General features: G+C 41.5%; 2 protein-coding genes across 3 annotated transcripts in view; one reads left to right on the forward strand and one right to left on the reverse strand.

The window, feature by feature from the left end:
- LOC127569203 (lysine-specific demethylase 3B-like) overlaps nucleotides 1–13,032 on the reverse strand; it is a 101,719-nt gene extending 88,687 nt beyond the window's left edge. Inside the window, exon 1 of the mRNA XM_052013608.1 lies at nucleotides 12,479–13,032. Coding sequence (XP_051869568.1) covers nucleotides 12,479–12,655 — 177 coding nt within the window. The 5' untranslated portion in view covers nucleotides 12,656–13,032. The remainder of the gene's footprint in view (nucleotides 1–12,478) is intronic.
- A 498-nt stretch (nucleotides 13,033–13,530) lies between these two features.
- The window catches only part of LOC127569247 (receptor expression-enhancing protein 2-like), a 110,294-nt gene continuing 108,101 nt past the window's right edge, over nucleotides 13,531–15,723 (forward strand). For both annotated transcript variants that reach the window (XM_052013695.1, XM_052013696.1), the window contains exon 1: nucleotides 13,531–14,128. In XM_052013695.1, the coding sequence (XP_051869655.1) occupies nucleotides 13,884–14,128 (245 nt within the window). In that variant the 5' untranslated portion in view covers nucleotides 13,531–13,883. The remainder of the gene's footprint in view (nucleotides 14,129–15,723) is intronic.

The raw sequence follows: 15,723 nt of genomic DNA on the forward strand, positions 1-15,723 counted from the left end.
ACAGGCAAGATAGACAAAGGAGAGTCAGTGGATGTTGTTTACTTGGATTTTCAGAAGGCCTTTGACAAGGTACTGCACATAAGGCTGCTAAATGAGATAGGAGCCCATGCTATTACAGGAAAGGTACTAGCATAGATAGAAGATTGGCTGACTGGCAGAAGGCAAAGAGTGGGAATAAAGAAGGTCTTTTCTGGTTGGCTGCCGGTGACTGGTGGTGTTCCACAGGGCTCGGTATTGGGTCTGCTATTTCTCACGTTATATGTTAATGATCTGGATGATGGAATTGATAGCTTCGTGGCCAAGTTTGCGGATGATACAAAGATAGGTGGAGGGGCAGGTAGTGTTGAAGAAGCAGGGAATCTGCAGAAGGACTTGAACAGGTTGGGAGAATGGGCAAAGAAGTGGCAGATGGAGTACAGCGTAGGGAAGTGTACGGTCATGCACTTTGGTAGAAGGAATAAAGGCAAAGACTATTTTCTAAATGGAGAGATAATTCAGAAATCGGAGGTGCAAAGGGACTTGGGAGTCCTAGTGCAGGATTCCCTAAAGGTCAAGTTGCAGGCTAAGTTGGTAGTAAGGAAAGCAATTTCGAGGGGACAAGAATATAAAAGCAAGGATGTAACGCTGAGGCTTTATAAGTCATTGGTCAGACCACATTTGGAGTATTGAGAGCAGTTTTGGGTCCCATATCGAAGGAAGGATGTGCTGGTGTTTGAGAGGGTCCAGAGGAGGTTTACTAGAATGATCCCAGGGGAGAAAGGGTTAATGCACGAGGAACATTTGACTATTCTGGGCCTGTACTCGCTGGAGTTTAGAAGGATGAGGGGTATCTCTTTGAAAACTACCAAATATTGAAAGGCCTGGATAAAGTGGATGTGGAGATGCTGTTTCTAGTAGTGAGAGAGTGTAGGACCTGAGGGCACAGCCTCAGAATAAAAGGACGTCCCTTTAGAACAGAGATGAGGAGGAATTTCTTCAGCCAGGGGGTGGTGAATCTGTGGAATTCATTGCCACAGATGGTTGTGGAGGCCAAGTCACTGGGTATATTTAAAGCGGAGGTTGATAGGTTCTTGATTAGTAAGGGCATTAAAAGGTTACAGGGAGAAGGTAGGAGAATGGGGCTGAGAGGGAATAATAAATCAGCCATGATCGAATGGCGGAGCAGACTCGATGGGTTGAATGGCCTAATTCTGCTCCAATGTCTTATGGTTTCATGGTACTAAAAGGACCATTTTTTCACCTTTAAAAAAAATATATGACAATTAGATGTAAAATTACAGGATGTCAGTAATTGTTGAATCAAAATTCTGTATTATTGCAAATTCCACTCTAATTCTATTTTCTTAAGCCATAATTTTCCACTCGGGAGCAGCATTTTCAATGGTTACAACATGCTGTCGAAGGGAAACATAGGCTTTTCAATACAATCATATAAGCAGCGTATGTCTGTTTACCTTTTTCTACTCCATTATCAACACTCCTTCTCACTTAATTACATTTCTCATTGTTTGCAGTACAGCCTTCACCAAATTCAGGAGACCAAACACAATTTGGGAAACTACTTTGCTGTACACTTTTGTTCCAACTGCACATATGATTCTTCTTCGTAGTTCACACTCAGACACTGCCTATCCCCAATGTATAGTCTTATGAGTAACAGAACCCTCAACAGACCAACACCAAAAAGAACAGAAATTCATAAAGGAGGCAACCTGTGAAAAGACGATTTGTTATACATAATTCAATCCTCACCTCTGCAATAACAGTGGGTACAATCACTACAACAATTGTGTTTGTGTAACACCTTGGCATTATAAAGTCTCCTAGGGGGCTGCACAATTCTCAAATTTCTATTATTTGGCTATCCAACAGAGCAAATAACTGAAAATATCTATAGAACCACTGAAGGGAAGGATTATTTTCCATTTTTAGGGAAGCTGAGAAAAACCGACAATTAGTCAGCTTCTATAGGACAACAATGCAATATTGTCCACTCAATTATTTTCCCCTCTTAGTCATATTTCTTTTAATCTTTAGAGTCAATATGTGCCTTTCACTATCACATTATTCTCCACTTTTACGGTTACAATGGAAACTAACCATTTCTATAATCTGGCCCTTGGAACTCACCTAGCTATATAATAAATATTGTTCATCACAATGGCCTTAATCACTTATACCGGACACTTATACCACACTTAAAGCAAGGTATTTCACCAGAAGGACAAAGTCACAAGTCTACACTTTCAAACAAGTACTGTCTAAGCAAGGAGTATTTGAAAATCTTTTCCTAAAATATTTACCCAATTGGCTGTACATGCAAAATGATAGACTCCAAAAAAGGATCAAATGACAACTAATTGCAAAACTTAATAAAAAGGGACATTGGAAAAACAATTAAGCAAGAAAAAACTAAAACTCAAAAGATCCCAGAATCTTGGGACTTGCCTGAAGGAGAACCACAGTCAGAAAAGATTCAAGTGGGCCTATGGTGACAAACACAAATGCTTCATCAATCTTACTTCTTAGCAAATCCCTTGGGTTTTGAGGATGACTTACTTCCATTCCAGTTTTGTGGGTTCAGAAGTGACTGCTGAGGTCACAAGAAAAGCAGATTCGACAAGAGAAGCCTAAAACGATGGGCAGATGGATATTTTTGTGAAATGATGTGCTTCATTAACCATTTGTGTTACACTTGTGTGTGCCTCTAATGAACAGACTCAGTGCTATCCTGACTACTCTCTCACGACTTTGAACTATCACAGGGCCAAGGATTCCATAATGTCGAAGGAGATGTTCAAAGGGGCATTGATAACATTCTTGAATCTTTTCCTGTCTACCTAATAATCTTTTTCCACGACAGAACCTGGAATGGAATGTCTATTGGATGTGCAAACACTGTGGCCTGCTCAACGGAACAGACTAATTAGAACCTCAACAGTGGGGACGTTGCCTTGGGGGGGGGGGGGGGGGGGGGGGGGAGCGGAAGGACTGGACACTGACATTGATTCATTTATCCTTCCAGTGGTTTTGGAGCATCTTGTGGAGATAGCACTTTCCAGTGTCTTCAAATATCTGCTGTAGTTGTCCAATTCTCAGAGGTTATGGAAGGGCAAGGATCACTGTTGCAAAGTAGACCACTTTTCTGTGCCAAGTTTAAGGTCTCGAACTTCATTCTCTTGCTCGGGTCAGCCAAAAGCTATGTTGGTATACCGAAAGTGACGCGCATTTTATAATCGATGTCTGCCTCCGAGAGGTTGTGCCCAAGATATGGGAATTTATCTACATTTTCCAGGATCTCATAATGAATCCTATTTGTTAGAGGGCAGTGGTACATAGAGGGAGCAGCTTAGTACAGGACCCATGTCTTAAGGATATTGTGTGCAAGGCCCATTCCTCTTATATGACTCAGTGAACAAGTTGACAATGACTTGGAGCTTGGTTACTGAATGTATGCAAACACAGGCATCATCTGTGTACTGCAGTTTGATGACTGAGGTTGGGGGAGCCTTTACTCTGGGGTGCAGTTGCTACATTTTGATCAGTTTCCCATTTATACTATGGATTAGCTCCACTTTAGCAGCAGACTTGCTCAAGCCAAGATGCAACATTACAGCGAGAAAGATCAAAAAAAAGGTGTGGTGGCAATGATGCAGGCTTGCTTGATGCGAGTCTTCAATGACATTGGCTCTATTTTGGATGTGTTGGTTAGGCATCCCACCACGAAACAAATGCAAGATGGAAACAAATTTCTACAGGCAGCTGAATTTAAGGAGGATGGTCCAAAATCCTTCCAGTTTGACAGAGGTAAAAGCTTTAGTGAGATTGAAGAAAGCTATATATAGTGGTTGGGGCTGTTCTCTGCATTTCTGCTGAAGTTGTGGCACAGTGAAGATCACATCCACCAGCCCTCTAGACGAATGGAACCACAGCAATTGAGAGAGCAGCTCTAAGCCCACTGAGAGAAAGCATTTCTGGACCTTGTGACTTTTCTCATCACAAGCAACAAGGAGACCTCCCTGTAACTACTGGAGTGAAATTTCCTTTCTTGTGGACAGTCACAATTGTGGTATATCCAAGATCCCCTGTCATATCCTCTTCCCAAATTGTGGATTTGTAACTGAAACCTTTCACTGTCAAATTTCAGAACTTGAACAGGGATAGCATCTGCTCCAGAGAACTTTTTTTTTCCTATTGGCATATGACTTTTATGACTCCTTGTTCATGAGAAGTGGTGGGCAAGGCTGGACTGAATAGGCTGCTGTGCGATGGAGTCAAAGGTGGTCTCATAAAGTAGGCTTCACAGTGTTCTGTCCTGCAGGCGTTTGTTTCCTCTCCATCCATGATGTTCACATCCATTCTTAGCTCTAAGCAGAGTTGGGCTACAGATGGCCTTGACAGCACTGAAAAACCTAAACGTCACGGTTGCCAGTTTGCTGTTGGCTTCCTATGCTCTTTCCACCCACCATCTATTCTTTAGTTTTTGAGTTTTCTACTGACCTCAGCCTGAAGATACCCGTGGAGGTTTCTTTTTCCTTAAGGCACAGTGGAGTTCCCAAACCAGGACACCTTGCATCAGAGATTAATTAGCTCCTGGATCTGCTGGCCATTCTCAAAGTAGTCCTAGTACTTCTTGGGAGAGAGGCCAAGGGTGTCTTCACATGTGGTAGACTACAGGGCAGTCTGACGCTCCCAATGGCTGGGAGCTGACAGATTGTTTATGAGGCTCTGCTTAAGAAGAGCTCTGTGCACAGTTCTCAGAGCTTAGATAATTTTTTTTTGCAGAAACATTTCTCTTAACACTAATATTTTGGGGCCAGGTTGATAACAGAGTGGATTAAATGGTGATCAGTCCAACAGCCATTGGTAGTTCACGGTGTGGATAATACAGAAATCCTTGCAGTCCTTCACTGACAATGATCTACTATATATACAGGTGGCAGTGGCTGGATCGGGGTTGTTGCCATAGGTCTTGTGCTCATCTCTGACAAGTGAGGTTGCTGGCAATGACAAGATCATGCTCAGACCATTTTATCACCACTCCTGCAGTCGCAGAGGGCTGCCCCTTTCACCCACCCTGGCTTTGAAATTGTGCAGGAGGATCAGTCTGTTTCCCTTTTGAATGCAGACCATGTTCCCCCTATAGGAAGTAGGAGTTGACCAGTCAACCGCAGTCCATCATTAAATATGATCATGGCTGATCATCTGCTTCAGTAACCTGTTCCTGCCTTCTTCCTATAATCTTTGATCCTGTTAGGATTAAGAAATAAACATATTGCCTTCCTGAATATATCAAATGACTTGGCTGACACTGTCTTCTACAGTAGAGAAGGTGATGAAGTCTACTGTGAAGATAGCGTTCCTCTCCTAGTCCGTCTTTCCATAAAGATGTATTCACAGCAGCCTCGAGCTGGCCTTCGCTTGCCCATTGCGTCTCATTCAGGGCAGTTACGTCAATGTCAAAGCACTTGAATACTCAAGTTAAGGCAGCAGAACTATCAGAGATAGCAGAAGTATAAATGTATGAAGTGGAAGTGCAGTTCTTTTCTTAAAAAAAACTCCCAGTGTCAAGAAAAAATTCCTTGACCATTTTCAAGGTGACCCCTATACTTAATAGGAAGCACCAAGATTGTTATGAGATAAAATTCTTTCACTGGTGTACACAACAACCTACCTTATAAAAGCAAATACCAGTTATTTAAGCATCAACTTCAGTTGTGATAGAAACACACAAACCGCTCTTCTCTGCTTCCTTTATTTCCTTTCTCCCCTTCACCCAGCTTAATACATAAATGAGAAATGCATTTGGGCTGGCAGAAACCAAAATAGTTCTGAACCTAACTTATTTCCCAGTAGAAATTCCACTGCGATCCATCTTCATCTGTACCATAAATATTCCAAATGAAATCTTGGAATAGCTCGTGCAAAATGAGTTGGTAATTAATTACACAAAGAATCTGGGGTGTTTAAGACTACCAATAAATTTATATGATAAAGCCAGCGGCCAGTTCAATTTAAAAATACAACATTCAGCACACACAGAGGAAAAATTGAACAGTAAATAAAGAATTGTAAATACTGAATGCAAAAAGTAAGCAAATATTACGATAACATACACAAGTGTAGTGGATGGCAAGTGTGGATTTTTAACAAGATTTAATGTGACAGCTAAATTATTTATGGCACTGCCCAAAATTAAAGAGTAAACTGAGGTTTTTTTTAAAAAGCAGGATGACGACAACATTGTGGAACCTCACTCCACAACCACATTGTGGCATGACACTACAAATGTGTTCCAAAAGTTAATCTAAAATTTAAGCCGATGTAATGTTGCCATAGCAATAGTAAATATTGACCAAAATGTGACAAAAAAAATAAATGCAAGATGGTTTTGTGGACAAAATCCACACACTTCACATAATTTGCACACATGCCTGTGGATGAAATTTAGCACAGCCTTCAATTATTTGCAATTCATGAACTGACAAATGAAACATTTAGTTGAGGAGCCAAAGTTTACAAAAGGACCAATCAGTATAAACAGCAGAATTGAATGTGGAATGGACCAGTTAAAATAAATTAATACCAATTTCAATGCGTCTATTTCTGAACTCATTACAACACAAAACAAGCCTTAATGAAAACAGATGAAAGACACAGATGTGCGATGTCTTGAGAAAACTTCACATACATGCACAGAAATTTATTTCTCACAATGCAGTGTACTGTGCTTGCACACTATCATTTCTGTACAGGAAGTTAGAGTTATCCATAATGTTACAAATTCAGGACAATCTTGGATATATTGAGTTTCAGGAATGGCTCACTGAAGAAGATATATACATCTTCCTTTTATAGGATTCACAGAGTAATATAGCAAGGTAATACAGCAAGGAATCAGGCCCTTTGCCCAACTCATCCATGCCAACAAGGTGCCCACCTAAACTAGTCCCATTTGTCCACATTTGGCCCATATCCCTCAAAACCTTTCCTATCTAATTGAATTGATTCACATTGAAATATGATTTACTCGTAAGACTACTCAGGAGCACAACAGCATCCTTTTGTAAATTATAGACTGATATTTGAATCTTTCCTCCCTCTATGCAAAAAGTAGAACAAAATGGTAAGCTACTTTATTTTGCAATGAAGTGACTTCCAAACATTCACATTCAAGTGGCACAAATTACTTCAGTGAAATAACACAAAATGAAGAAAACAGCCTTCTTCCCCATATCAGTGGGTCACCTTTCCTAACTGAATAACTTATCTTCCAACTATCACCCAGCACTTCTAATTTCTCTCACAGAGCAAAATTTCAGTTTTCCTTTACAAACTTAACAATCCTCAAAGTTATTCTGATATGAAAACACCGCTTTTAATCTCCCCTGTACTTGAATAGCTAAAAGAAAAATCAATGGCCAAAAGAAAACATTCCAAAAATATGCACAGCCATCTCTGGAAGATACGAAGTTACCTTCACGATCTAATCAACCTATCAAGTTGCTTAATGCTGCTTGCATTAAAGAAAACTCCCAATTTCATATATTTTCTGTAACAAATGATCAAAACAATCCTGCATTGAAATTAGTGCTTATTTTTAAAGGGTCTATACCTTCTTCAACACTGTTATATTGGTTGGTAGGATAATTTGGATAATACTGGATAATAAGGATAATACTGGTTGATAGTCTGCTGTAAATTGCCCCATTGCCCCTATAGTGAAGAGGAATGGCAGAGTATGGGGGGGTGGGGGGGAGAAGTGGAGTTGATGGGAATATGGGAAGAATGGAAAATGGGACTAGTGCAAGATTAGAGTGAGTGATAGATGGTCAGCACAGATGGCCTGAAGGACCTGTCTCCTTGCTGTGTACCTCCGCTACTATAACTAAAAACACTGCTCCATAAATACACCCAGCCATTTGTGGAAGACAAGGAAGATAACTACTGGTTGTGTTTTTCCCAAGTAACAATTATGCAAAAATGTAATTGGTTAATATAATCTAAATGGTTAGCACTGGAAAGTACTATCATCCCACCCTGACAAAAATAATTACAACAGATAAAAGATTAAATTTAAGGAAAGTACTGATGAACTAAAGACATCAAAAGTCTAACTTATAGATATCCTCAATTTTGAGTTCTATTGCCCTGCTAGAACTATTGTTGCAGGACAGATTACTCAACCACAAATGCACTTAACCTAAAATAGGCAACAGGGGCTAACGTAGATGGCAAAGAAATAAATTAACTCTCTTAGAAATACCTGCATAAACTCAAGAAAGATTATTTCTTTTACAATAACTCAGTTCTTCCTTAATCACTGGGATGTTTATATAGAGAAGCACTACCTTAATAAAAACAGAAAATGTCATCTTTTCTGTTGGCATCAAAATGTCATCTTGATGCCATCATTTTAATCATTGCTGATTTGTCTGGAGAAGTGAAAACAGAAGAAGAGATGACAGCAGTAGAGAGAACAAAATCGTGAAAAGCAGAACACAAATTGCCAAAATCCAAACACACAGAAGGTTAAGAGCATCTGTAGAGAGTTAAAGTGGCAGAGGGCAGACATATCACAGATGCAAGTGGGAAGGGACAAGGGAAAAAGAGCCAAGGTAGGAAGAAACAAGTACTGTGTGACAAGATCAGGCTGAAATAATATCTACCAGAAGATTTCTGCTTGTGGATTTTAAGGAAGAGGTAGAGAGAGGCTGTATGATGATGGGAAAACTACAAGACTGCGGGCTGTGGAGGGAAGATCTCCAAGGGAAATGAGGTTAATGACTATTTGGGAGACAATTATCTGATGTTCAGAGGCAAGATCATGGTCCAGTCCAAGATACAAGGAAGTGCTTGAAAATTCATTGTCATCATGCCTGCTGACAAGCTCACTGAACAAGATGGGGGTGGTCCATAATGAGTAGTGTGTTACAAAAGTGACCCAAAACATTAGTTCTATTTCTCTCTTCACAGATGCTGCCTGACTTATTGAGTAAATCTGCATGCTTTTATTTCAGATTTTCAGCATCTTGCAGCTTTTCTGCTTTACACCCACTACCTTAGCATAGGTCCAGTGACCAAATCTAGTTTATAAAATGCTTGTTTTCTGTAGCAAGCCTAGGTTATTTTTTGCTTTGCTTTTTTCAAAAGCATATGTCAATTGAGTGTTTTGGTGGTGGACACTAAATGATATCATAACGACCAAAACTTTCATGGTTAATATCAGCATTATGACTGAATTGGTGGTGCCAATAAATCTATCAGAGTGTTCTTAAGACTAAGACCAACAATAAATACAGTAAATAAAATTCAGACCATTACATATGCCAAACTAGGAACACAAGTAACACCTAGGCACAAAATTCAAAAAACACTGCAAAAGAGTGATCAATTCAAAGCACTTATGCCATCATATACTTATCTATTTTTTTTCTTATGGTAAATGAACCTTCCATTTCATATCTGCAACTATTCAATATTTAATTCTATCTGCAAATTTCAAGAATAGGCACTTTTTCCTGTAGATGTTAGTGTTGTCACTAGTTTCATTAATCATGACTCAAGTATGTTGAAGGGTCGTATTCTGAGTGGAGGTTGGTGACCAGTGGTGTACCTCAGGGATCTGTACTGGGACGCTTACTATTTGTGATTTTTATAAATGACCTGGATGAGGAAGTGGAAGGGTGGGTTAGTAAGTTTGCGGATGACACGAAGGTTGGGGGTGTTGTGGATAGTTTGGAGGGCTGTCAGAGGTTACAGAGGGACATAGATAGGATGCAGAGTTGGGCTGAGAAGTGGCAGATGCAGTTCAACCCAGATAAGTGTGAAGTGGTTCATTTTGGTAGGTCATATATGTTGGCAGAATATAGTATTAATGGTAGGACTCTTGGCAGTGTGGAGGATCAGAGTGATCTTGGGGTCCGAGTCCATAGCACGCTCAAAGCGGCTGCGCAGGTTGACTCTATGGTTAAGAAGGCATATGGTGTATTATCCTTCATCAATTGGGGAATTGAATTTAGGAGCCGTGAGGTATTGTTGCAGCTATATAGGTCCCTGGTCAGACCCCACTTGGAGTATTGTGCTAAGTTCTGGTCGCCTCACTACAGGAAAGATGTGGAAGCCATAGAGAGGGTGCAGAGGAGATTTACAAGGATGCTGCCTGGAATGCGGAGCATGCCTTATGAAAGCAGGTTGAGGGAACTCGGCCTTTTCTCCTTGGAGAAACGGAGAATGAGGGGGGACCTGATAGAGGTGTATAAGATGATGAGAGGCATTGATAGGGTAGATAGTCAGAGGCTTTTCCCCAGGGCTGAATTGGTGGCCACAAGAGGACATAGGTTTAAGGTGCTGGGGAGTAGATATAGAGGAGATGTCAGGGGTAAATTTTTTACTCAGAGAGTGGTGATTGCGTGGAATGGGCTGCCAGAAACGGTGGTGGAGGCTGATACGATAAGGTCTTTCAAGAGACTGTTAGATAGGTATATGGAGCTGAGTAAAATAGAGGGCTATGGGTAAGCCCAGTAATTTCTAGGGTAGGGACATGTTCAGCACAGCTTTGTGGGCCGAAGGGCCTGAATTGTGCTGTAATTGTTCTATGTTCTATCCCAAAGTAAAAAGGGAATAAGATAAGTTCACATATACCAAATACTTAAATATATGCAACTTGGTTTCTGTATTGCTGTTAATTAATTGAGTCACAAATACTTGCTCCCAATACATTGTGTGTTTGAAATGAGAAAAGGAATTACTTATTTTTTTCTCTGAAATAAGCACAAATTCTTATGACTCCATGGTACTTTCTGTAATTCACATTTTGTACAAAAACATTGAAGGCTCCCTCTATCAACATACCTAAAAAGTTACTGCAGTCTGGTTTCACCCACACTGAGAAAACCTAATTACACATTTATCAGTGATGTAGTCATTTTTGGCATGCACGGATCACTGTGAGAATTCACCTTGTGCAGAAACAATTGTAAACACCTGTTCTACTATGGCTACAGCAAGGGATTAATTCACATACAGCCCTTCCTTCTACCCAAAACACGTTACTCAGGAAACATTTAATGGATTGAAATAAAATTATATTAATCATAGCTTCCGCATCATTAAAAAAAACTAGTTGCAAACCTCACTGATAACCAAAACGGAGAACATCAAGAAAACATTGCAAGTGTGATTTGTGATCAGAAAGTGACAAAATTTTGAGGCTGAATGTCCAAACACATCCTGATTAATCCAGTGTATTTCTAGTATTTTCCACTGCTATTTCACATTTCCAGTTGTAAATACTAACTGATGGCGGTGGGTGGATGAAGACACAAATTAACTACGATCTCACTGCATCCCGAAACAGACTCAGGAGCTGTATGCTCTGCTCCCAGTCCTATTCAGAATTAAATGGCAATTCTAAACCAAATGAACTTCACACTCAAACAAACATGAATATACGTGTCTGCTAATAACACCACAACCCAACATACGCACCACACATTGAAGGAAAGAATCTTCTGAATTGTTTCCATGACCATACACGTTTTACACATACTCTAAGTGACAACTAATCACAGCAAAGACTCTTAAATAGTGCAAGTTTTGATTTGTTTTAAAGATCTCCTGAACATAAATCTTCAATGACTGCAAATCAAATACTCTTAAATCACTACTACATCAATAAGTTGAAAACTTCAGTAAAATTCGGCCAAGTTTCTACTTTCTGTACTTTGGTCCAGCCAAGATCAAGCAAAACGAACCAGAAGACAAAAAAAAATCAGTGGTCTTCAAATCACCCATTGTTACTACTTTTTAAATCCAGTATGTATTTCCACCAACATTGGAGCAAATTGTCTTCAACCAATGCAATTTGAAATGAGGTACTTCATTGATGCAATATGCAAGAACAGACACACACGAAAGCATACGGCAGATAACTGATGTCCCTTCGCCTGGACGGCTGTGGACACATTTGCAGTGCCCCTTTGTTGTTTGTTAGTGTGAGTGTGTGTACACACACAAGGGGGAGGGGGCGCAACGCCAGTGTGCAGCGTGTCCTCGTGCCTCTCCCAACCCCTCACCCCTTAAAAACTAGTTTAAACCCGAGACTTTCATCAGGAGGGAGGCTCTTTAAGTGGACTGAATAGGTCACCACAGAGCGCAGAATATGCGAAATACACAGCGTCCCTTCAGTACAAAAGTCCATTGCACGAGTTACTTTCAACAATGAAGGGGGGAAAAAAACCTTTCTTCCCATCAATTTCTGAATGGCGGCAGCTTCGCCGCGTTACTTCACCTCCCTAAACTATTCCCCTTTAGCTCCATTGAAACAGACCCTCCTCTCCCCACACCCACACATGACCTCCTCCACTAACTAATGTCCAGAATCTCCGCTCTGTACCCCGGTCCCAGTACCCCTCCACCCCCCCCCAACGCACAACCTACTCCAGCCCGTCAGGCCAGCCCAGGCGCCGTCACTCACCGTCAGTGAGGGCCCTGAGATGACGGCCCGGATGAGGCCAGCGTGCCAGTCGCGATCCCGGAGAGAGGGGGGTTGTTGTTGGCTCGGCCCAGACCCGGGCCGAGCACCACCAGTGGCCGAGTCCCCGAAGAGGCACAGCAGCCGCTTCCCGGTCAGCTCGGTTCCCACCGTCGCCATGGAGGAAGAGGGCTAGAGGAAGGGAAGCTGGATTTGTTCCTTTTCTAACGGGTACAGTTACTCTCTGAAACGGAATCACAACGATTCCGCCATTACACTTTCTGCACCGCCACTGCAGCCGAATCGACGAAAACTGTCAGAACAGCGCCCCACCAGGCTGGAGGACTAGCATTGCAACTCCGCCGTGATCCGCGCTGACAGCGTCCCCTGCAGGACTGGAGTACCTCATTGACTGCTCTGCTGCTGCGCAAACATCAAGGGCACCATCAGGTTGTAGGAGCTTGGTAACTGCATCGCTAGAAGAGCTTGCGAACATGACACCAGCGACAGGAATAGGAAGATATCACATCATTATATGTCCTTTAAAAGTATTAAGCAGCTCGATCCAAACTAAGACAGGAATACCAGCTTGAACCAAATCAGTGGAAGGAAACTAAAAACAGAAAATGCTGGAAACACTCAATAGGTCGGGCAGCATCTGTGGAAAGAGAAACAGTCAATGCTTTGAGTCTGAGACCTTTCGTCAGAACTCTTTTCTAGTTCTAAGGGTCGTAGACTCGAAAAATTGACGTTTTTCTTTCCACAGATGCTGCCTGACCCGTTGAATGTTTTCAGCATTTTCTATTTTTGTTCCATATTTCCAGCTGCTGCAGCTTTTTTAAAAAAAATCATTGATGGAAGCTAGTTTGAACCAAGACAGAAGGGTTGAGATGGGAGGTCAGCCAGGAGAGCACTGAAACAGTCATGTTTATGGGAAGTAAAGGTGTTTCAGTTGCAAACTAGGGTAGAGAATAGCAAATCACGAAAGTGGAAGTAGAGATAGTTTTGGTAATGTAGCAGATATTTGGAAGCTTAAATACGGTGAGACGGTCAGGTTCAGCTTCAGGGGGTGGGCAAAGAAAGAAACGAATTTTGTGACCAAGGCCAGACGTTCCGCTTAAAACGGCGCTTAACTGGGCAGAAGATTGAGACTCTGCGGCACAGTTGGCTTCTGGCCTGGAGACGTCGATTATTGTTTTAAAAGATTAACCAATTATTAGAATCTATTGTTCCAATAGGTCCAAAAAAAACCGCCTCCGTGTGTCCGTAGCCGGTTCTTTACATAAAGAACTTTAGATATTCAAGTCAGCAAATAGGTTGATAGTTGGATATACCTGCTATCGCAATCATCTCGTTTCGCGCCCAGACTCCAAACGTTTTCCTCACAGATGCTCCTTTCACATTTCGAATGATGTTGTCATCCATGGATTCCACACTGTCCCTGGACTTTGGAAACCCTCGCCAGTTTGACGGCCTCTTGCCCGGACGCCGATCCTGCGCTGGTGAACTCCCCGTAAAGTCCAACAGAGCTGGGCGGACTTTCTCAAGGTACCACGTCTTCGGTTGGAAAATCTTCCTCCTGAGGCAGCGCCGGCTTGGCACGTCCAGTAGGCCCATTAAAAGCAAAGGGAACAAACAGCCCCGGACTGAAAGGTAATTTTCAGTTGATTTAACTGTTAATTCAAATGTATTCAATTGTTTTCAAGCGTGAGAGTTCGTTTTTTTTTAATACAAATAACATTATTAAAATAATAGAATTATTATTTTTATTCGTGCCTGAGTGATTTTTGAATGTTTGCGTTTGCTTTGGTGACAGTTTTTTCAGCTGGTAATCCTGGGGCAGGCCTTACACAATAACATACATCTCCGCCTGAAACAAACTGCTGCAGGAACTCAGCGCGCCAGGCAGCATCTATAGAGGGAAATGGACAGTCAATGTCTCCGGTCGTGACTGTAATCTCAACTCCACATTCCCGCCTACTCCAGGCTAGTTTGTACCATTATATTTATGAAGTATCTATCTAAATGTAGAGGGGGTTATTTAAAAAGAGTAATGAGGGGAACATGAGGCATGAAATGGCACTGGTGGGCAAGATTAAAGAAAATCCCAAGGCGTTTTTATAAATATATTGGCGGTGAGAAAGAGTATGGAAAGAATAAGGCCCATTAGGGACCAAATCAGCGCATGGAACTGGAGGATGTCAGTGAGAAATGAATACTTCTTGCCTGTATTTACTATGGAGAATGACATTGAACTTGGAGAATTCAGGAAGGGGGACAAACAATTCCAGAACAAATTACCATTGCAAAACAGGAGGCATATGGTGTCTTAGCGGGTTTAAAGTCCCCAGGGCCTGATGAGATGTATCCCAGGCATTGGAGGCTCCGACAGAACTTTTCAAATCTTCTCCAGCCACAGGTGAGGCGCCAGCGATTGGAGGAAAGCATATGTGGTCCCAATATTCAAGAAGCACAAAAGAGCTAAGCCATGTAATTATAAACTGGTGAGTCTAACAATAGTGGGAAAAATTGTTAAGGGACAAGATTAATCTGCAATTAGAGAAGCAGAGATTTGTACACCTCAGCTTCTCTGACAACCTTTGACAATGTCCCCACATGGGAGACTGATCCAAAAGATAAAAACCCATGGCTCACAGGCAGTTTGGTAAACTGGATCTGAACTTGGTTTAATGAAAGGAGACAGAAGGTAATGGTCAAGGATTGTTTATGCAGTTGAAAGCCTGTGACCAATGGTGTACAGCAAGGATTGGTGCTGGGACCCTTACTGTTTGCTTATATACTTTGATGATCTGGATCTGAATGCAGAATCTGGATGATTAATAAATTTGCAGATGACATGAACATTGATAGTAAGGAGGGAAGGCTTTGGCTACAGAATGATATTATTCAGATGGTAAGGTAGGCAGAGAAAAGGCAGATGCAGTTTAATCCTGAATAATATGAGGTGATGGATTTTGGGAGAACTAATAAGACTAGCATATGCACAATGAACGATAGGGCCCATAGAATTTCTGAGGACTAGAGGGATCTTGGTGCACATGTCCAAAAATACCCGTAGGTGGCAGCATAGATAGATACAGTTGTTAATAAGGCATATGGGAGACTTGCCTTCAGTAGCTGAGGTACAGAATGTACAAAACAGAGAGATTATGGTGCAATTATATAAAAGATTGTGTGTGGTTCTAGTCATCGCATTTTAGGAACAACATGTTTGCATTGGAGGGATG

The sequence above is a fragment of the Pristis pectinata genome, chromosome 4 (genome assembly GCF_009764475.1).
Source record: "Pristis pectinata isolate sPriPec2 chromosome 4, sPriPec2.1.pri, whole genome shotgun sequence".
NCBI lineage: Eukaryota > Metazoa > Chordata > Chondrichthyes > Rhinopristiformes > Pristidae > Pristis > Pristis pectinata.